This window comes from Protopterus annectens, chromosome 4.part0, assembly GCF_019279795.1.
Source record: "Protopterus annectens isolate FY-2018-M chromosome 4.part0, PAN1.0, whole genome shotgun sequence".
Taxonomy (NCBI): Eukaryota; Metazoa; Chordata; order Ceratodontiformes; family Protopteridae; genus Protopterus; species Protopterus annectens.
In genome coordinates, this window is record NC_056733.1 from 1,915,505,381 (window position 1) to 1,915,527,662 (window position 22,282).

Below are 22,282 nucleotides of genomic sequence, written 5' to 3' on the forward strand. Positions count from 1 at the left end.
ACCAGCGGGGGAGGGAGAAATACTTTAAATTAAATTTAAACTGAAAAGCTAAAAAAATAATAAGATTAGTGTTAAGGGTAAACCTACCACGCACACACAATCACTCACTCAGAAAGAAGAAAGAAAAACCTTTTTTTTTTTCTTCTTCTCTAAGAGCTAAGAGCTCTGGAATCTAGCTGTTGCTTGAAGAGTGGCAAACTAGATCTGGGGTCAGTTAGGGTAGGCAGGGGATTATGGGTAAGGGGAGGAGCTAGGAGCTCGGATCTATGCTATGATAAGAAGTTGCCGGCTCGGATCCAAGATCGGAGCCGTATCCCAAAGGTTGCTGACAAATGAAGTTCCTACTTCAGATGTAATATTTAAAATCTGACTCTATTATTAGGCCTTTGTCCCTCTGTTATTTTTGGCTTTGTCCAGACTTCTGGCACTAAGAGTTTGTGATGTATGGCAGATGTACAACCCAAAAATAAGTTTAGCAGTGCTGTTCAAGAAAATGAAGCAGCACACACATATTATACCAAGATAAGAACTGTAGCCATGAAAATAAATACAAAGGTAATGTGCGCATGTAGCTTAGTGAATGTGAGGAGAAAGGCTTTGCTAGAGCCAGATATGACAATGGAGAAAATGATCTTGCAAGGCACTAGAAATGAAAGAAATACTACCCCAAAAGACAGAACAATGTAAAACAAATGATATTACTAAAACATAAACTGTGAAAGAAGAGTTTTAGGATATAAAGAAAGAAAGAATCAAATCTGATCACAAGCTATGTGTTTGAATGCAGTAGGCAAGAAAGTACAGAACGCAATGAAGGTACTGGGTGAAACATTATCCACAATCAGGACAGTGCCCAACAAGCAAAAGCATGAGCAAAGTGTAAAAAGGATAAACCTTTTGATAAAGTGTATAGGAGTGACATCAGACTATAAAAGCAGCAGCACAGTAACAATAAACATAACAATGACATACAGGCAGGCGATACAAGGTCCTAAATACAAAACATGTAAAAAGACAACAAACTGCAATTGAAAGGGTCAAACTGAATCACGGACATACATGAATACAAAACAGGTAAGAATGAAAATACAAGGTCCGAGATGACATTTAAGAGAATAATATCCGACATACCCTTTCAACTGTCCAGTTTTTCACAGAATTTCCAGATTTGTGACTCGTACTTTTGGTCTGTTACTCATAAAATGTGTGGTTTTCCTGCAAATCACTGAAGATTGAAGTCATTAAGTTAAAACAAACGTGAGTTTCAGACTTGATATCCTTCAGAAAATGCATGCAAACACAACACTTTTTATTTAAGCAACTTTCCAAGTTCATAAGAACAATATTTAAAATCTGTCCCTATTTTGGAGCCATTATCCCCCATTATTTTTGGCTTTGTCCAGATTTCTTTTACTAGGAGGTAATCTTATGATGTTTACAGACTCAAGTATATTTCTTAACTTATCAACAATTAACATTAACAAAAGAAACAATAACTCGTTCTCTCCAAATTAAACTTTTTTCAGTTTGTATTCTAACTTGCAATAGGTGTGACCTAAGCCTTTAAAACAAACAAGTGACACAGACTGGAGAACATCAATATTTGTACAGTAACAAAGACCTGGTTCAAGGCTCCAGAGAGCACCCCTGCAATACCAGGCTTCAACTCGTACCACACTTTTCGGCCACCAAACCAAGACCGAAACACTAAAGGTGGAGGAGTGTCCATATTCATCAAGGATATTCACACCTCCAGGCTAGTTGCCCAACACAATGCATCTGAAATTCTCCAGGTGCAACTAACACTAGGTAAGACTACACTCCAAATTGTAGCTTGCTACAGATCCCCCACCATGCCCCAAGATTCTCACTACACCTTTCTAAACATACTGGGAAATATTAAGATACAACCAAACACCCTAATATTGGGTGATTTCAATGACCCTGCCACTAACTGGGAAAACTACTCGGGTACCTACACCTTTTCCCAATGGTTCTTGGAATTCATAAATTCCAATGCCCTGGATCAACTAATCCATTGTCCCAACAGGGGCTCCAATATCCTAGACCTGGTCATTACCAACATGGGAGATAGATGCACCACACCAGTGGTCACCCCCTCATTAGTCAGGTCTGACCATAAGCTAATCACGTTTGACATCCACATCCCACCCCCCAGTAAGAAAACCTCTGTAAAAAAAAACTTCTCCGAAGCCATCTTCATGCTACTCAAGTCAGAAGTGTCAAACTTCATGACACCCATGCAGATGGGAGATGAAAGTTCAACTGCTGAATCCTACACTAAGGCACTGTACGAGCACATCCACTCATGCATGAGCTGTGCCATCCCAAATAGAACCAAGACGCTCTCCTCCAAAAAAAGGAAGCCAATCTGGTGGTCCCCTGCTATAAACAAACTATACAATAGAAGGAAGAAACTGTTGCAGAAAAGAGGAAAATCCCAGGATGCAAAAAACTCCCTTACTAGCCTCAGTAAGAAGCTGAGATCCTGCATAAAATCCTCCAAAGCAAGTTACGAAAATAAAACTGCTAAAGATTCCAAAGACAACCACAAGGCATTCTATAGTTAAGTCAAGAATCTAAATGCCAATGCTCAGATGTGCTCTGAGCTACAACAGAATGGCATTAAATATACTGATCCCAAGGATATTGCCAATATCCTGGCAGATCAATTTAGTGCCAACTTCACCCCCCCCTCACCCCCTAAAGGGCCCATCTCAATACCAAAAGATTGCCAAATTCCAGAAATCACAGCCACACAGGTAGAAACCGCACTCTCCAAAGCTAAGAATACAGCATCCATGGGACCAGATGACCTCCTGGGCTGTGTACTACATGAACTACAAAATGAACTGGCACCTCACCTAAGTGTCATGTTTAATCACAGCCTCACCTCAGGGTTCGTGCCCACTGAGTGGTGCACAGCTACAGTTATCCCACTCCACAAAGGGGGATCCACCTTGGATCCCGGGAACTACCGTCCCATCAGTCTGATGAGCCTGATCTGCAAGGGCATGGAATGCATCATCATAGAACTTATAAACAAAGACATTGGCAGGGAATGCATTATCATAGAACTTATAAACAAAGACATTGGCAACCTTCAAACACTGGACCCCCACCCAGTTTGGGTTTGTGAAGAGCCGATCTTGTCTCCTGAACCTGACTGACTTCTTCAAATCAGTCTCTAGAGCTGTGGACGAGGGTAAGGAGGTCCATACAGCCTAGCTGGACCTCACCAAGGCCTTTGACACCATCCCCCACTCTGGAATCATAGATAAAACTTACTAAGCTGGGCATAAATCCCTATGTCACTCAGTGGGTTGCCAACTGGCTTACTGACAGAACCCAGACTGTAAAAGTAGCTGACTCCAAATCCAGCTCCAGACAGGTGACAAGTGTAGTACCTCAGGGTTCAGTCCTGGGAGCGCTCTTGTCTAGTATCTACTTCTCTGAAGCACTAAGGGACTCTGGCTAACAAAGTTCGCAGATGACTGCAAACTGGGAGCCACTACTGAATCCCCAAATGATGTAGATGTTCTACAAAAGGGCCTTATAGAAACATATGCTTGGTGCCACAGCCATGGCTCAAGCTTAATGGCAAGAAATGTATAGTTATCCTCTTTGGGAAAAAACATGTACCCATGAAATACCACATAGGTGGCAGTACACTAAACACTGAAAGTGTGATGAGAGACTTAGGGACACAGGTGGACAGTGGTCTCACCTTCAATAACCACATCACCACAATAGTCAGGAAATCCTTCTATGTGGCACACCTCATCACTAAGGGATTTTCATTCAGAAAAAAGGAGGTCATTGTCCCACTGTACTCATCCCTCATGAGATCCATTATAGAGTACAACGCCCCGTTTGGTATGCACCTCACAAGACATCTGCAACAGCTGGAAAGGCCACAGAAATACCTTACTAGAAGAATCACAGGCCTAAAGCAGATGCCCTATGCTGACTGTCTAAAAAAACTCCAGCTATACTCTGTGGCATATTGTCTACTCAGAGGTGATCTCTGCTTAACATATAAGGCCACGTCAAACCCTGAGCTGTTGGACATGCTCCACTTAAAGAAATCCCAATCCCTCAGAGCCACACGCTCCAGGGATCTAAACCTTGTCATCACGATGAACAAAACATGCTAGAAGGATAGGTTCCTGACCCAGAGACTCCCCATACTCTGGAATAGACTGCTCATACATGTCAAGCAGAGTGCCTCCTTGGCCCTCTTCAAAAAGAGCCTTGACAATTGGATGGGAGCTAGGAAATTCACCTCAGGGATCATGTCAGTTGCCCTGCTAGACAGGGGTCCAGGGAAGTAAATATTGTGGGAAGGAATATCCAGGGAATTGTTATGGCTACGCTTGTATAGGCCCTAGGGCCAATAGCCTAGTACCAATCTATGAACCTATGAACTTACCTCATACTTCAAACAAACGTTCAGAGCACTACAACCATATGCCTTACTAGAAAACTGTAAACGACAAACTATTCTGCAAAAAGCAATCTTTTCTGTGGTTGCGTTCATTTGATTCTAGATCTTAAAATGGATTTACACAAAAAACAAAGTACATATTAATTCAGTAATGTTATGTAAACAGCTTATCAAATCTCAGTAACCTTTCAATCAACACACACACACACACACACACACACACACACACACACACACACACACACACACACACACACTGCCAGCATAATTTCTTCATACACCAGTAATCTTTCATATGAGGCTAAGCACTTCCGTCTGTGCCACTTGTTTGTTGAATTATTTAGAGAAATGTGAAAATTATTACAATACAAATAAATAGTATACAAATAGTATTCAATATATTTTAGCTACACTAAACAAGAGGTCAAACATCAACACAGTTGTGCTAACCACCATGTCAGCTTTAAGACAATCTTCTAATGTCACAGACAAGCATAATTTTGGAATTATTAATGGAAACATGATCAAGCAATATTTGATGCCTAGAGGCATCAGTAGGATATAATTGCAAAAATACCTGGAAGCATCACTAGGCTGTAATGACTTAAAACTACAGCTTAAGCTGCAGAAAGCGACTCTAATGACTAATGTGTAAAACCATGAAAGGTTATCTTAGGCAATGGCAAGGGTGTGTGACAGAGTGACTAAAGTTATTTTCAATTAGTAAACATAATCTGGATCCAGTCCCTTGGGCTATCCTACAGTTAAGTGGTTAAGGATGATAAAACTAATCAGCAGCACAAACAAAAGTAAAATGAGTTGCTTAATTATTAAAGCTAATATAGTAATTTGCCTGAAGGCAGTAGGGAAGTTAAGAAACACCAGCTCAAGTTAAAAATATACCCTAATAGAGTGGCCGGACATATCAGCAAGGTTGACAGAACAGAAAATGTATAATGTGGTATACTAAGCATAACCTAGACTTGCAGTCTCAAATCCAAAGTAGCCTGGAGAGATCAGAATAGTATTTTGACATAAGAGTAGCCCACAATGAATGGTGTGTGTGTGTGTGTGGGGGGGGGGGGGGTGATTGGAGAAAAAGAGAGACTTGATATGAAAGTGAAGTGAAAGCAGCTGTGGTACTTATTAAAATGGATCTGGGATCAGGGTGCCACCAACCTGAATTACAACCTGATGGCAGAAAAAATGACCAACGTTTCCAACACATACAGGACTCAAAAGAGATACAACAGACTGGTTTTTGATGTCAGTTCTGCATTAGCGATATTCCAACATGTAACAAAAGAAGTCAAAACAATAAATGTCAGAATGATATAATAAATTATCTATTGGAAAGCAGAAAAAAGACACAGGACATGAACGCAGGTGCTTACCAGAGTGAGAGAAAATGAGCTATCATCAAAAAGAAAAAAAACTCAGTTTGATGAAAATGTACTCAAATTTTATGGTTTCATACTCAAGCAAGAGGATGTCACCCAATATCACACATGGCATGTCACAATCAACAAATGTACCCCTACTTGCAGTCAACCCTATTGGCAAAATCTCGCCTCTCCATTCCCATGTACACTTAGTTCTTAGAATACTTTCTGCAACTTTATGAATGTAACATTCTGTATGGTGGTTACCATTGTTCTTAAGGATCTGTATCTAAAAACTCCTTGCTCCCTATTCCTTAAACTCCTCCTGCTTCATCATCCCTTTCCATAGTAATTTATAACCTCCTGCTTGTGTTATGTATATGAGTCTTAGCTTTAAAATATCTTTACAAATCAGGTAATCCTAAACCATGCAGAGGGTTCTGAAACACTTCGACCTCCCACACCTACTTATAGAAGGAGTTATTATTATGGGTTCATAAAAATATACCATCTTGTCTTATAAAAGTGGCTTTGAGATCCGAAACTATGACTATTAAAATTTTTATTACAATCATAACAATAGTATCTTTTTAGTTTTGTTATTGTACCTCATGTGCAAGGATCACTGGGAATATTTGTCAAATTTAGCATACTGTCTTGAAAATAACAAAAAACATCCTACTTATGGGTGACTTTAATTCCCCTGGGATAATGTGAAATTCTCTTTCTACTAACTCATGTTTCAAAAAAGAATTCAATAACATTATTTCCTTTTACAGACTAACACAACTGGTTATTAGTAATACACGAGTTAACAACATACTTGACATGTCCCTTGGGTTCTTCTGATCACAACAAAATAACATTTATAAACCACAGAAAAACAGCTAACGATCCAAGCCTCAGCCAAGGAAGTCACTGTTGTGTCACTTTTACAACCATGCATCACATTACTCTATACTTTATACTAAAATTTGTATAAAGTAAAAGTGCTTACCTGCAATAAAAGAATTTTTCACTTTTTGGCATAGAACTTTGTAGTTCTTGGCAAACAACAGTGACTTCCTTGGCTGAGGTTTGGATCGTTAGCTGTTTTTCTGTAGTTTACAAATAATTTTGGTTGTTGCTGGTGATTCATTTACACTAAAGTACAGTTGTGTACACTTACCATAAATGTAGATGTTAGAGTGTATTCACTGTTGCAGTCATTACATTTGGGTAATCCTGCTGGCAGGTTGCCCGCAGCCAGCCTGAATTCCAAAGTCTTGGGTCCTGCATCGGCTGCTGTAGCCCCTTCCCTGACGTCAGGTCGTCAGGGGTATAAAAGAAGCAGCCGACACCATTTTCTTTAGTTTTTCTTGCCCCAGATGTCAGGTGCCCCCCCCAAAAGGGTAGCCAGAATTTATATATGTACAATTACATGTACCAGTATAAAATTTACCTTCATCTACAAGCAAATACAACACATAGGTTGTATAAATCAGAGAAGGAAAGAAAGGTTCCATCAGAAGAGAAGGGGGATGGTGGGTGGGTAACCTGGACTGCAACAGTGAATATACTCGAACATCTACATTCATGGTAAGTGTACACAACTGTACTATGTTCTTCGTGTTTCACTGCTGCAGTCATTACATTTGGGTAGAGTCCCAAAGCTAAGGTTGGGAGGCTGGAGCTAAACAGCATTAGGAGTGGCTATGAGACCCTGCGGAACTGCAGTGGCAAAGCCTGCCCGGGATTTAGAGTAGAATGGCAGATGATAGTGCTTTGTAAAGGTGTGCACTTAACTCCAAGTAGCAGCCTCTAAAATGTCCTTGGTAGGTACTCCCCTGAGAAAGGCTGCTGAAGTGGCTGCAGCTCTGGTTGAGTGTGGCCTAATGCCCTTTGGTACTGGATTGCCATGGTGTACATAGCAGAAAAGAATGCAGTGGCCTATCCACTTTGAAATAGTCTGCTTAGAGATAGCTTTTCCTTGTGATCCTGCAGTATATGTCACTAGTAATTGCTCTGTCTTTCTGAAAACTTTGGTTCTGTCCAAGTAGAATCTAAGCTGTCTGTGTACGTCCAAAGAATGCAGAATTCTTTCCCCTTGTTCTGTGGATTTGGATAGAAGGTTGGCAGGTGAATAGTTTGGTTGAGAGCCACACTGGACACCACCTTAGGCATAAATGTTGGGTTTGTCCTCAGAGAGACCCTGTCTGGATAAAAGGTTCCACAGCCATGAGTGCCTGTAGCTCTGAAACTCGTCTTGCAGAAGTTACTGCTAGGAGCAGAGCTGTTTTCCAAGATAAAAACTTTATATCAACAGTAGCAGCTGGCTCGAAAGGAGGCAGGGTGAATTTTTCAAGAGATAGTTGAGGTCCCATGCAGGCATTGGTGATGATCTTGGAGGTCTTAAAATTTTGGCTCCTCTGAGGTACTGCTTTAATAACAGATGAGAAAAGATTGGTGGCTCTACATTGTAATGAGCCGAAATGGCAGAGGCATGAATTTTAATAGATGAAAAAGATAGGACTTTGTCCAGCATCTCAATTAAGTATTGCAAAATCTGAGGAATATTTGGCACAGCTGTATCAGTTCCTTGTGCCTGGTTCCAAGCACAGAATCTCTTCCATTTTCCTGCATAAGATTTTCTAGTACTAAGCCTTCTGGCTTCCAAAAAGACATCCATCACAGCTTTACTGAGAGGTGTGTTTTGTATGACTACATTATTCGCCATGCTGTCAGGTTTAAAGTTTTGAGTTGGCTGTGCAGGATCTGACTGTTTTGCTGGGACAGTAGATGAGGTATTAGAGGTAAGGTCCAAGCTGGGCATTGAGACAAGCTCCTTAGTTTTGGATACTAGTACTGACGGGGCCAGTCTGGGGCAATCAGTATCATCTTTGGCTTCTCCTGTCTGACCTTTAGGAGTACCTTGGGGAGGAGAGGCAGAGGGGGGAAATGCATATACTGATAGGTTTTTCCAGCTGAAAGATAGGGCGTCCACTTTCCATGCTTGTCTGTGATAAATCCTTGTGCAGAATCTTTTTAGTTGGTAGTTGTGTGGGGAGGCAAATAGATCCATGTCCGGGCATCCCCATTTCTTTGTTATCATGTTGAAGACTTGTGGATCCAGGTGCCACTTGTGGGGATCCATGAGGTTTCTGCTTGGTTCATCTGCCAAAGTATTTTTCCTTCCTTTCAGGAATTGTGCCTGCAGATGTACTTGTAAGTCAATGCTGTGTCCCACAAAGTCATGGCTAGTCTGCAAATGGGGTAAGAATTCCCCCCCCCCTGCTTGTTTATATACCACATGATGGTGGTGTTGTCTGTCTTTATCAGTAGTTGTCCTGGATGAAGTAGGTCCTTGAAGGCTGTCAGGGCATTTTGAACTGCTAGCATCTCTTTTTGATTGATATGCAGATGCATTTGGTTTTAGGTCAATGTGCCCTGAATGCATCTTCCTGCCATGTGGGCCCCCCAGGCATAATCTGATGCATCCGTTGTCAGTGTCTGCCTGGCTGGGGGTAATGTAAATGGCTGTCCCTTGTTTTGGTGATAAGCCTTTGCCCACCATCAAAACTCCTGTTGCAGGCAGAGAATGAGAGTAATCATAGTTTCCAGGCTGTGGCAATGTTGAGTCCAAACACTTTTTAGGTACCATTGAAGTTTCCTCATATGCAGCCTTGCATATGGAATTAATAGGATGCAGGATGCCATGAAGCCCAAAGCCTGCAGAATTTTTCTTGCAGATAACTGGGCTTTTGTTGCCAACATTTTGAAATAGGTAGTCAGTTGCCTTTGTTTGTCTGCCGAGAGATAAGCCATCTGGGCAGTTGTATTTAAGCTTGCACCCAGGAATATTATTTCTTGAGAGGGTACTAGTTTTGATTTCTTTTCATTGACTGTGCACCCTAGGCATGTTAGAAGTCTTCACAAACGCCAGATGCTGTAGATGAATGTCCCTCTTCTCTGCTTGAATTAGACAGTCGTCCAGGTAAGGATATATTTGTATTCCTCTTTGTCTGCAGAATGCAATTACTGGTGCCGGGCACTTTGTAAAGACCCTGGGTGCAGTAAATAAGCCAAAGGGCAGAGCAGAGACTTGGTAATGCATTGAACCAGCCTTGAATCTGAGGTATCTTCTGCATATTTGTCTGATTGGGACATGCAGGTATGCCTCTTTTAGGTCTAAAGTCACAAGCCAAGCGTTCTTGCCCTGCATGGGCAGAAACTACTGCAAAGTCAATATCTTGAATTTTGGTATATCCAGGAATGTGTTCAAAATAGATGGGTCCAGTATTGGCTTCCAGGCCTTGTCCTTTCTGGGTACCAAGAACAGTCTTGAGTAAAATCCTTGTCCCTGCTCTTGCTCTGGTACTTGTTGAATGGCCCCCATGTCCATGAGGGATGAGACTTGTTTTTGTGCCTCTGCCCACTGATTTTTTGGCAGATCTGGCCAGCCGTTTGCCTTTGGCAGGGTATGGAAATGGAACTTATAGCCTTGTGACACGATATTTAGGACCCACTTATCCCGGGTTATAATGTGCCAGTTTTGAGAAAAAAGTGCTAATTTTCCCCCTAATGGTGCTGCCAGGAGATAAGTGCTTGGTGCAGGCAGGGGGAAGTCATTAGGATGGTTTCCTGTATGGTTGTGATTTGTCTTCTCCAACTTTGGAGGTAGAAGCCCCCCATTGCTTTGGGCGGTATGTACCTTGCGCCTGGGATCTGCCTCTAGGGCGTCTGGATCTGCCCCTTTGAGGTCTGTCTGATACAGGAAAGGACCAATTCTTTGTTGGCCAGTGTCTACTAAATCTAGGTGACTGTACTTGTAAAAAATCTTTGACCATTTGCATAGATTTAGCTTTGTCCTCCATTTTCTTTAACACCTCTTCTGCCTTAACACCAAACAAAGTATCATGCTATAAAGGTGCATCTAATAATTTAGCTTTAACAAGATCAGGCAGATTTTGTTCCTTTAACCAAGCATGCCTCCTAATTACAGAAGCTCTGACTGCAGCCCTGCAGGAGGCCTCTAAAGAATCAAAACCACATTGCAAAATATACTTTCCAACTTGTTCAGCTGCATGCAATAAATCCTGCATTTCCTTGTTTTCTGCACATTCAGAGTTTAACAACATTTTCTGTTTAAGCAATGCCATGACATGTTGCTGATATTTGAGCATATGAAACTGACAGTTTAAAGCCCTTATAGCCAAGGTAGCAGATGTGTAAACCTTTTTTCCCCATCTATCCAGTGCCCTAGAATCTCTGTCAGAGGGGGTAGGGTTTTTTTGCAGCGGAAGCCTTACCTCCTTTGGGACCCTGAGAAATAGTTTCTGGGTCTGCAGCAGGGTTTTTAAAAAGGAATTTATGAGAGTCAGGAACTCTAATATCTCTCAGGCTTAACAGGAGCTGGAGGTAAGGAGTTAGGGGTAAGACTAGACTCCGAAAACACATCATCTACAATGTCTAACACAGGTGGGATGACTAGTGGCTTGTGTTGAGGTAGTAAAAGGAAATCCCTGAGCCTCTTTTTAGATGCTGAAAAATCTTGGCTCTCCCAGTGGAAATGCTCCCTCATGGTATGTAAGGTTTCCCCAAAAGAATAGTCCTCTGGAGGAGAAGCTGAAAGTATATATTCTTCAGCATCAGAATCCTCATAGGGGGGAAAGAATATTCCTGATGAGAAGAGGAACCAGAAGAAATGGAAACCTGATCAGAAGATTCATAGTCAGTCTCTTGCCTAGGCCTCTTTTCAGGAGGGGGATGGGAACCCCTGATCAAGGTAATCAAGTCTTTGGCCATTTTGAGCATCTGTTTTTTGGGCATAGAGGCCTGACCAAGTGGCTCTTGAGTTTGTTTCTTTGCTTTGGAAGGTGCTTTAGTCTTTGCCTTTGAAGCTGAAGTTGGTTTGATGTAAAAATGTTTAGGTCTGAATACACCCTCAGAAGCAGGTGCCTGCTCAGCGGCTCTGGACCCATCTGAAGGGATAATATCTGAGGCTCCAATACCTTGAGTTTCCAGTGGCAAGGCCGACTCCATGTGGGAGTCGGTAGTGCCCTGCGACTCTAAAGTAGCGGGCATCAGGGGCTGCGAAAGTGCCTCACTGAGGACCGGCGAACCGGCGACTGGCTTAGGAGAAGCTTCGTCGTTGGTTTTGGGCCTCGGTTGCGGATTTGAAACTCTAACATGAAAATCTCAGGAGTCGGCTGACCGGCACTTGCGAACTGCTTCTGCTTCGGGCACCGCGCAGCAAGAAAGACTAAAGAAAATGGTGTTGGCTGCTTCTTTTATACCCCTGAAGACCTGACGTCAGGGAAGGGGTGACAGCAGCCGATGCAGGACCCAAGACTTTGGAATTCAGGCCGTCTGAGGGCAACCTGCCAGCAGGATTACCCAAATGTAATGACTGCAACAGTGAAACACGAAGAACATCTGTGACCTAGAGAAACTGTTCAAAATAACATTTAAGTAACCATTTGAAATATTGGGACCTGTTCCAGAATAGTGACTGGCCAAAAGAAGAGACTTGCATATACTAAGTCTGAGATGGCCAGTTCCCAGAATATTCCCTTTTCTATGATATATGGCAATCTTGGAGTTGGTTTATATAAGTTTGGGGATTACGGGAGGCACAAAGGAGGATGCAGAGGCACTTGCTCCCCTGAAAAAAGAAGATTCAAGAAAACCAATCTTCAAAATTTGCTCATCTTCTGGATTTTCTTTTTTTATTTTCAGCTTGTTGCCACTTGACATTTCAATAAGAAGCCTAACATTTAATATAAATATATGAACATATATATATATATATATATATATATATATATATATATATATATATATGCAGGTTTTATTACAATAATACAAATATGTATAAGAAAGAACATAGTAAAGTTTTAACTCAAATTTCTAATACAGACTGGATCAACTTATTAAATCTCCAGGAGTTGCAACATGGGTATTACACACTTGCTGTACTTTATTTTTTCATTTGTGTATTATAAAAAAATCAAAAATCCTTTTCTTGTATGGTAAAACAAGTGTACTGCAAGGTTATACAGAAGGAAAAAAGCAAAACCTTTCTATGGTTCACCACTAACATTGAGAACATTTTTAGCTTAACTTGCAAAAAATTAAAAATAAAAAAATAAAAAAGCAAAGATCAATTATGAAAATAAAGTAATTAGCAACTTTACAAACAGGAAAGCATTTTATATATCCATAAACTCATCAGATACAAGAGTATCATCTTCTGAATTTACCAAACTTGATGTAATAACATCTGATGCTTATAATACTGCTAGTGAGTTTAACAAATATTATTCTGCTATCAGTCAGGATTTTGGTTCTAACAGCTTTATTATCGATCAAGCTACCATATCAGGTCCTTGTCCCTATTTCAGATTCCACTATTATGAACCCATTCTCCAAACTAAAGAGTTTTATCTATGGGGCCATTGGTATACAAAACATACATAAGAACCATTACTGAGTATAGTGCATTTTGTTAATATGCTAAATCCCAATTAAAACCTCAGAAGGTGTTCAGAAGAAATTTATAGGTTCATAGGTTGGTACTAGGCTATCTGCCCGAAGGCATATATTAACCCAGCCACATTGTGCGGTATTCACCGCCCCTTTAGTAGTTCCCTAGACCCTTGTACTAGCAGCTAGTACCCTTGGCCCCTATCTAGTAGTGCTGTTGGTGTGATCCCCGGTGTGAATTTTCTGTTACCCATCCACTCATCAAGGTTCCTCTTGAAGAGTGACAGTGAGGGTCTCTGTCTTATGTAGATCGGGACCCTGTTCCATAGTAAGGGAAGTCTCTGCGAAGGGAATCTATCCCTCCAGCATCTTCTATTCATTGTTGTGTTGAGGTTTATATCCCTACAGCGTGTAGCTCGAGTAGATTTGGTTTTGCTAAGATGGAGCATGTTCAACAATGAAGAGAGTTTTGTCAATACGTAACTTAGAATATAGTGCATGATGTAAGTCCTTAAAGCTGTTTTCTTTCTGTTACAGATGTATTCAGACTGAGTAAACAGACACTGGTATATAATATAGACAATGACCCTATTTTACAGCTACTGTATAACATAGAAGTCTTTAACTGACTTTCAGATACTACAACATGAAATTTGTGTCAAAAGTAGGAAGGTCTAGGATTAGGAGTTCATATGTCACAGTTAAAGTTACTAAACTATGGAATAATACCTCAGTTTGGATAACACAATCTAGATGTCTGAAGATTTTCAAACTTAAGATACATGGGCTGGTGATAAAGTCTTTGAAGCATTTTTGGAGGAAACAGTGTTCCTTGACGGCTGTGAAGCATGAAAGCTATAGTCAAATGTATGAACCTATTGAAATTCTGCAGGACATATATGAAGGCCTGGAATCCAAGAGTTAAGTTAATGAAAGACTTTCTGCACATTTTTGGTTAAAAACAGGAATGATGTACCCACTCTCCTACTTACTATTTGCTATGTACCTGGAGTCATTAAATTATGCCTTCCTGATGGTCAGCAATAGAAGCTAGACATGCCAGGATGGGATAAGAGAATCCTGGTTTCATAAACTTTGGGAATACTGATGCTTAGAGGGAATTTAAGCAGCAACTAGGTCAGAAGTAATCTAGCCTGCTGAATAGTGAAGTTCACAATGGGTGGAAGTGAAGATATGTGAATTTTAATTTGTTTATTTATGTAGCTTAAGATGTGGGCCTTCATAGTATTATCTTATAGTTATCACTACTGCGAGTGATTAAAAAATGAGTAGGAGGGTTACTAAAGTTAAATTATCGTAAGGCATACAACTAAATAGTCAGTAGGCTTAACATTTACTCTTTGTGACTGCGGGGCTGAAGTGAAGATGAAGAACAGGGATTAAAAAAGGGAAAGGAACAGGAGTGGAAAATGAAAGGAAGATGATACTTTCAGGATCAGCTCACTGAAATGAAGAAAACTATCCTCTACACTGCTTACATTTCAGCATGTTTAGGTTATGACCACATTCTACTGTTTCCTATCCTGCTTATGCCGACCCCATGCACAATGACATTTGAAGAAGTTTGATACCCAAACCTGCAGCATCACAAGTCACATAAAGATTCTAAAGAGTACATAGGTTGCCAATGTCAACTCCTAAATTAAAGAAAATGGTCCCCCTCAAACCATAAAGTGTGGCTTTGTGAATGAACATCCTTTCCAGCTACCCACTGCAGTCTCTCATCCCATTCAATCCTGCATTCTATCATAATGGCACCAAATGGTGACAGATCCCTCATGGTCAATAATTATGGTATCTACTGATCCCCACTCCATCCTGGCCATGCCTCGCAAATGAAGTAAAACATCTTAATAAAACTTGCCATGTAAAAAGGAAAACAATCATGCAGCTCTAAAAGAATTGTTATTTCAGCCTGCATGAAGGCACCCTTCAGGGAAAAACTTCATAATAAGAGTTGCCTAATTTAAGGGATGCAGACCAAAGATCTTATATCAAAAAAACTGGGCCAAATATTCTAAAATACCCAGCTTTTCGCTAGCTGTTAAAAAGAATATCACATGGTGCTGCAGATCCACATGGCAAAAATAGCAGAAAAGGTGTGCAAGGTGCTGGTGGGGCCCAAAGTGGTGTGTGTGTGTGTGTGTGTGTGTGTGTGTGTGTGTGTGTGTGTGTGTGTGTGTGTATATTAGACATTTGATTACTGGGAATGTCTGCATAATTTTATACATTTTCAAAGTTCCACAAGTAAAAGAACAGAAAACACATATAAATAGGTGAAAATTGACATCATATTACAATATACTGTAAATACATGGGTTAATACAAACATAAATATAACAAACACATATAGAATATAGAATAATACATGTATATCATTAAACAAGATAAATACATCATGTAGCATTAAAACATGCTGATGTGTTATAAATGCGAGAGTTTATAAATATTAATTATGTTTTCACAGTGTGAGGGAGTTGTGGTGAAGATGAAGGACAGAGAATGGAGGGGGGGGGGCAGCAAAAAGAAGCCAAAGATTTCAAATTTAACTTGGGAAAGAGTATGATATGGGCCCTGGAATGCATTGCTTGAGGAAGCTGAACAGCAGTGAGGTATAAGCTATCAGGTAATGTAAACAGTTGGTGGAGATAGAACGAAGAAAAGAAAGGACAAGGGCAAGAGAGGGGGTGGCTGCATGGGAGTGAGTGGCAATACTCGGGATCTTGAGTCTTCTTCTGTTGTGACCTTTTGATGTTTGTTTGCCTGAAGGTGGAAGATGAAGCAGAGTGATCCTCCACAATGTCTGACTTCTGGGAAGGCTTACCTTTCACTACATTACATTTCTACAGGTAAAAAATGTTTTCCCAGGGCCTGTATTCTCCTCCTCTTTGGTAAATGCCCAAATGTGGAGCCAGTCAGTGGTAGTGCATCTGCCTGCTAAATGCCTGAGGTAGGCTGCTTTTAGGCCTCCAGGATTTTCTTCCTGTATAAAAGTTACTTATTAGGCTTTGCAGCACAGCCACCATTAACACAGAAATAATCAATGGCATATTAAAACCTCTCACAGGTTTTGATGAATGCCATATGTAATACAGCACATAAAGTGATAACTCTAAGAAAAAAAATGTTCCTCAGATATTCCTACCAAAAGTCAAGTGCTAATCTATTAAAATATTACTTAAGCATTGTGACCCTAAAATGAACTTTACCCTATTCCCCACAACCAGAGAGTGAGGTGGGACACCACAATGCAGTGGACTTTCTGCCAGCTTTATTCATACAATATTCGGGAGATGGGACATGTGAACTCCTCATGCTCTGAAGCATTCGTCTAACAGTTACCAACTGCTGAAATTTAAAACAGGATCAAATGCACCAAATCTCAAGAAATTTCAAGAATTTTTAACCAAAGTACACATACTGTCCTAACAGCTACTGCTGTCCCTGAAAAGGGAATGAGAAAAGTAGAATATTTCGTTCCTACCTGGTGTAAGGCTGAGGACATCAGGGTTGGAGAAGTGAGAAGGCTGCTGCTCTACAAGTTCAAACATTGGCAGACCATCTTTAGCCACTGAAATCTACAAGAACAAAATAAATAGCAAAATAAATAACAGGCACCTACATGAAACATTCCTGCAGGATAGGAAGGAATGTTTACATACAAAAACGGGTTTACTTTACTTACTTGAACAGCCACATCACCGACTTTCATTTCACAGAGACGAGAGGAACGAAAAATCAGAAGACCGATATCCAGAACACTGACTTTCCACTTGAGGTAAGGAACAACTTGGTCATCCTGTTGAACTTTTCCCCTTACCCCCGAGGTAGTGCGATCTCGGAGTTGGTATATTTAGCTGGGTGGGGGAGGGAAGCCCCCCACATGGGTGGGTTTAATTTTTTGTTTTTTTGTTTTTTGATGGCCAAGCGGTTATTTACCTTGAGTGGAAAGTCGGTGTTCTGGATGAAGGTGTTTTGGGTTTTCATTCCTTTTGTCTCGTTTTCATTCCTTTTGTCTCGTTGAAGTGAAAGTCGGTAATGTGGCTGCTCGGGTAAGTAAAGTAGACCCACAAAAACACATAAAGTAAAAACTAATTTCATGACACAATCTGACAGCACAAGGCAACTAAATGCCTTACAATAAACACAGGGATGCAGATTTCTTTTTTTGTTTAGTTTTTAATCCAGTCATAGTTTTACTGATAGACATATTTTCAGTTACTTGTTCTAAATAAGAGCAGTGCACATGCATGGTGTCCTGACTCTTCTTTAAAGTAACAAATCATGCGACAGTTCCACAAATATTAACAATCTGTTGTACTATACAATATCTGATAAAAGTACCTCAACATATACTTTTCATGTGCATGAGCTGGGGGGTTATTTTTATTTTTACTTTAAGTTCTTCCCTTATTCCCTTACTTGCTCTATATTACGTTTTCCACCCCCAGCCTCATAACCCTGCACCACCATGTCCATTCCCTTTTCTTTTTAGTATCCTCATCTCTCTTCCCCTCTTGTGGCCTAATTATCTTCACTAGCTTTACTACTTCACTTAAATTGGGTTTGCAAGGACCTTTCCATTTCCTAGTGAATGGCTTTTTTGCCATTAGGAGTAGGATCCATACCAGACATTTGTCAGTGGGTAGGGCGGGAGATTCACTGTCTCAAAAAATAAATATTCCTTAGTTAACCCAAATCCTCTGCCCTTGCCAGCATCTCCCCCAGACCTTCCTTGAATTCTCTAAGCTTCTCACATTACCAGAAAATATATTGCCATGTTCCCTGCTTGCCCCTTCAACATCTTCAACAAGTTGGAACTGCCCCAGGAAATATTTTAGTCAGTCTGTCAAGTGAATAACAATATATGTACTGGCATTTTTTTTTTCAAAAGAGCCAGTGTTTCTGTGACTTTATTGCAGTTTTTGGTAGCCAGAGTACTCTTTTCTATGTTGTATCTGACATTTCACTCTCTAACAGTCTAGCCCATTTCTTTCTCCTTAACTATGTCACCCTATTTGAAAAGTTGTATTTCCCCCCTTTAAATCCCTTATTCCCTACTAAGCCTTATCTATGTTTTATTATCCACCTAACAAGTGGGGCTATTCTTCCTCTTTCTGCTCAATCCAATTTGTCCATCTTACTTTCCCTCTTAACCCCTCATATGAAAATTTCTTCTATGGTGGGACATCATAGGATTCCCTAAGCCTTTCCCAATCCATAATTTCTCTTTACCCTATTATTTGCTGACAATATTTTATCCCTTGGTTGCTCAAAGCTGCAGTGAGTTAGGCCTTCTGTCTTTGCTCTACTGTTTTTGCTCTACTGTTTTCCAAATACCTGCTGACAGACTACAAATGATAAGTGCTTACTTTCTACTGCTTTCTACACCTTCTGATAAACTAAAACAATATTTGCTGTATATGTCTGTTTAAACTGTGCAACTCTATTTTACTGCATTTTTTAGATTGTCTGCTAATTGAATTCCTCTTACAACTGTAATTACTTACTGTTCATCTGCTTGTTTTGTTCATTTTACTTGTCTGCGGCAATTGAAAAACACTAGCATAGACTAGGTTCAGGTCTTTGCTGAGTCTAATACTGTTTGTGACCTTTGGAGCTTGTAAAACAGTTAATCTTTTGTCTGGAGAGCCCCCCACCCCATACCCTCGTGGCAGGAAGGTACAGTTTGGACTGAGCTAGCTAGAGTTACTGTTGCAGGGCTCTGTTTAGGGTGTTCTGATTGGATAATCTGAACTTTGGCTGTTTCCTATTTTCTGCTTTAAAAAGCCTGTGTAAGACAGCTGTGTAAACAGCCACATCACCAACTTCACTTCACTGAGATGACAGGAATGAAAAACCAGAAGACTGACATCTAGAACACCGACTTTCCACTCGAGGTAAGTAACCACTTGGCCATCCTGTTGAACTTTGCCCCTTACCCCCACGGTAGTGCGATCTCGGAGTTGGTATATTTAGTTAGGGGGGTGTGGGGGGCGAAGCCCCCCACATGGGTGGGTTTAATTTTGTTTTGTCTGGGGGGGGGGTTGGAATGGCCAGGCAGTTACTTACCTTGACTGGAAAGTCAGTATTCCGGATGTCAGTCTTCTGGTTTTACATTCCTGTCATTTCGTTGAAGTGAAAGTCGGTGACGTGGCAGCTTGGGTAAGTAAAGCAGACCCACAAAAACACATCAAGTATAAACTAATTTCATGACACAATCTGACAGCACAAGGAAACTAAATGCCTTACAAATAAACGCAGGGACGCAGATCCTTTTTTGTTTAGTTTTTAATACATAGTTTTATTGATAGACATATTTTCAGTTACTTGTTCTAAATAAGAGCAGTCCACATGCATGGTGTTCTGACACTTCTCTAAGGTAACAAATCATGTGATAGTTCCATGAATATTAACAATCTGTTACACTGTACAATATCTGATAGAAAGCAGTAGCCCAACATATACTTTTCATGGGCATGAGCTGGGGGAGTTATTTTTATTTCTACTGCAAGTTCTTCCCTTACTTGGCTCTATATTACGTTTTCCACCCCCAGCCTCATAACCCTGCATCACCATGTCCATTCCCTTTTCTTTTTAGTATCCTCATCTCTCTTCCCCTCTTGTGGCCTAATTATCTTCACTAGCCTTACTACTTCTCTTTAATAGGGTTTGCAAGGACCCTTCCACTTCCTAGTGACTGGCTTTTTTGCCATTGGAAGTAGGATCCATACTAGACATTTGTCAGTGGGTAGGCTGGGAGATTAACTGTCCCAAAAAAATTTCCTTAGTTAACCCAATTCCTCTACCCTTGCCAGCATCTCCCCCAGATCTTCCTTGAATTCTCTAAGCTCCTCACATAACCAGAAAATATATTGCCATGTTCCTTGCTTGCCACTTCTACATCTTCAACAAGTTGGAACTGCCCCAGAAAATATTTTAGTCAGTCTGTCAAGTGTATAAAAATATATGTACTGGCACTTTCATCAAAAGATCCAGTGTTTCTGTGACTTTATTACAGTTTTTGGTAGCCAGAGTACACTTCTCTATGTTGTATTTGACATTTCACTCTCTTAACAGTCTAGCCCATTTCTTTCTCTTAACCACGTCACCCTATTTCAAAAGTTGTACTTCCCCCCTTTTAATCCCTTATTCCCTATTAAGTCTTATCTAAGTTTTATTATCCACCTAACTAGTGGGGCTATTCTTCCTCTTTCTGCTCAATCCAATTGTCCATCTTACTTGCCCTTTTAACCCCTCACATGAAAATTTCATCCACAGTGGGACTTCATAGGATTCCCTAAGCCTTTCCCAATCCATAATTTCTCCTCACTCTGTTATTTGCTGAAATATTTTATCCCTTGGTTGCTCAAAGCTGCAGTGAGTTAGGCCTTCTGCACTTGCTCTACTGTTTTCCAAATACCCGCTGAGAGACTACAAATGATAAGTGCTTATTTTCTACTACTTTCTACACTTTCTGATAAACTAAAACAATATTTGCTGTGTATCTGTTTGTTTAAATTGTGCAACTCTATTTTACTGCATTTTTTAGATTGTCTGCTAATTGAATTCCTCTTACAGCTGTAATTACTGTTCATCTGCTTGTTTTATTAATTTTACTTTCTGATGCATTTGAAAAACACTAGCATAGACTAAGTTCAGGTTTTTGCTGAGTCTAGTACTGTTTGTGACCTTTGGAGCTTGTAAAACAGTTAATCTTCTGTCTGGAGAGGCCCCCACCCATACCCTTGTGGCAGGAAGGTAGTTTGAACTGACTGAGCTAAAGTTACTATTGCAGGGCTCTGTTTAGGGCGTTCTGATTGGATAATTTGAACTGTGGCTGTTTCCTGTTTCTCTGCTTTAAACAGCCTGTGTCTGAACCACTTTACACTTGTTTGCACCTATTTGTGCATCGAGCAACATCATGCACTACTGTGCAGAGGGATTGCCAGTTACAGATGCCTGCTCTCTAGCCTCAAAAAATATTACCTAAACTGCTCTTTGCACCTAAGCCTACTAATTAACCTCCCCTGCTGTATTCCCTCTTCAACTGTTATAGTCAGACCAAGATTATTCCTAGGGTCATGAACTGTTAAGTTTCCTTCCTTTCCTCCTACCAGCCTCATTGACATGAGTCTAGTGAGGCAGTGCAACAGCTGCCTCATGTACACTGACAACCCCCAACTTCTAAATCATTCCTGTACCATTTGTGAGAGATGCACCAATTGAAGAATCTGGAATCTCAGCTCTCTTGCGCAATAGACAGCAATACAGAGCAGGCTGTCAGCCCACCTACCATAACTCTTACTCATGACACAGCATACACACAGACCAACATATACGGAAGTAGTCGCAAAAAAATCTACCTAAACACCAGAGACCTCCAAAAAGCATACATACTAAACCAACAATAACACCCAAAACACACAATACATACAATGACACAAGCACATGTGCCTCACCATCAAAGCCCATGAGGCAACACACATCCACTCCAAACATTTTAGTCACAGGAGACTAGAGTGAGACACACACACATCCCCCTCACCAGGTTGAAGAAGAAGAAAGTCACAGTCAGCTGTCTTTCTGATGCCAGGATTCGTCAGATCACACAGGCACTCAAGTCTCTCAACAAATACCATTATAATTTGGTCATAGTACGTGTTGGTGTGAATGACTTGAGACATACCTCCCTCGACTACATGAAGAGAGATATGATTGAGCACTCTGATTATGTGCCACAGGCAGGTATGTCCCTAGTCTTGAGCAGCATATTACCCTCACCTAGGACAATGCCACAATACAAACAGAAGATCATTGACTTAGTTTCTGGTGTCATTCTAAGGGATCCAGTTTCTGTCAGCCTGGAATGACATGATCGAAAGACCTCGATGCATTGCCAGAGATGGTCTTCATCTGTCACTCCTGGGATTTTGGCTACTGGCAA

General features: G+C 40.7%; 1 protein-coding gene across 1 annotated transcript in view; it reads right to left on the bottom strand.

Moving 5' to 3' along the window:
- Positions 1–22,282, bottom strand: part of ATG4B (autophagy related 4B cysteine peptidase) — a 1,090,283-nt gene that overhangs the window by 29,440 nt on the left and 1,038,561 nt on the right. Inside the window, exon 12 of the mRNA XM_044069567.1 lies at positions 16,820–16,913. Coding sequence (XP_043925502.1) covers positions 16,820–16,913 — 94 coding nt within the window. The remainder of the gene's footprint in view (positions 1–16,819; positions 16,914–22,282) is intronic.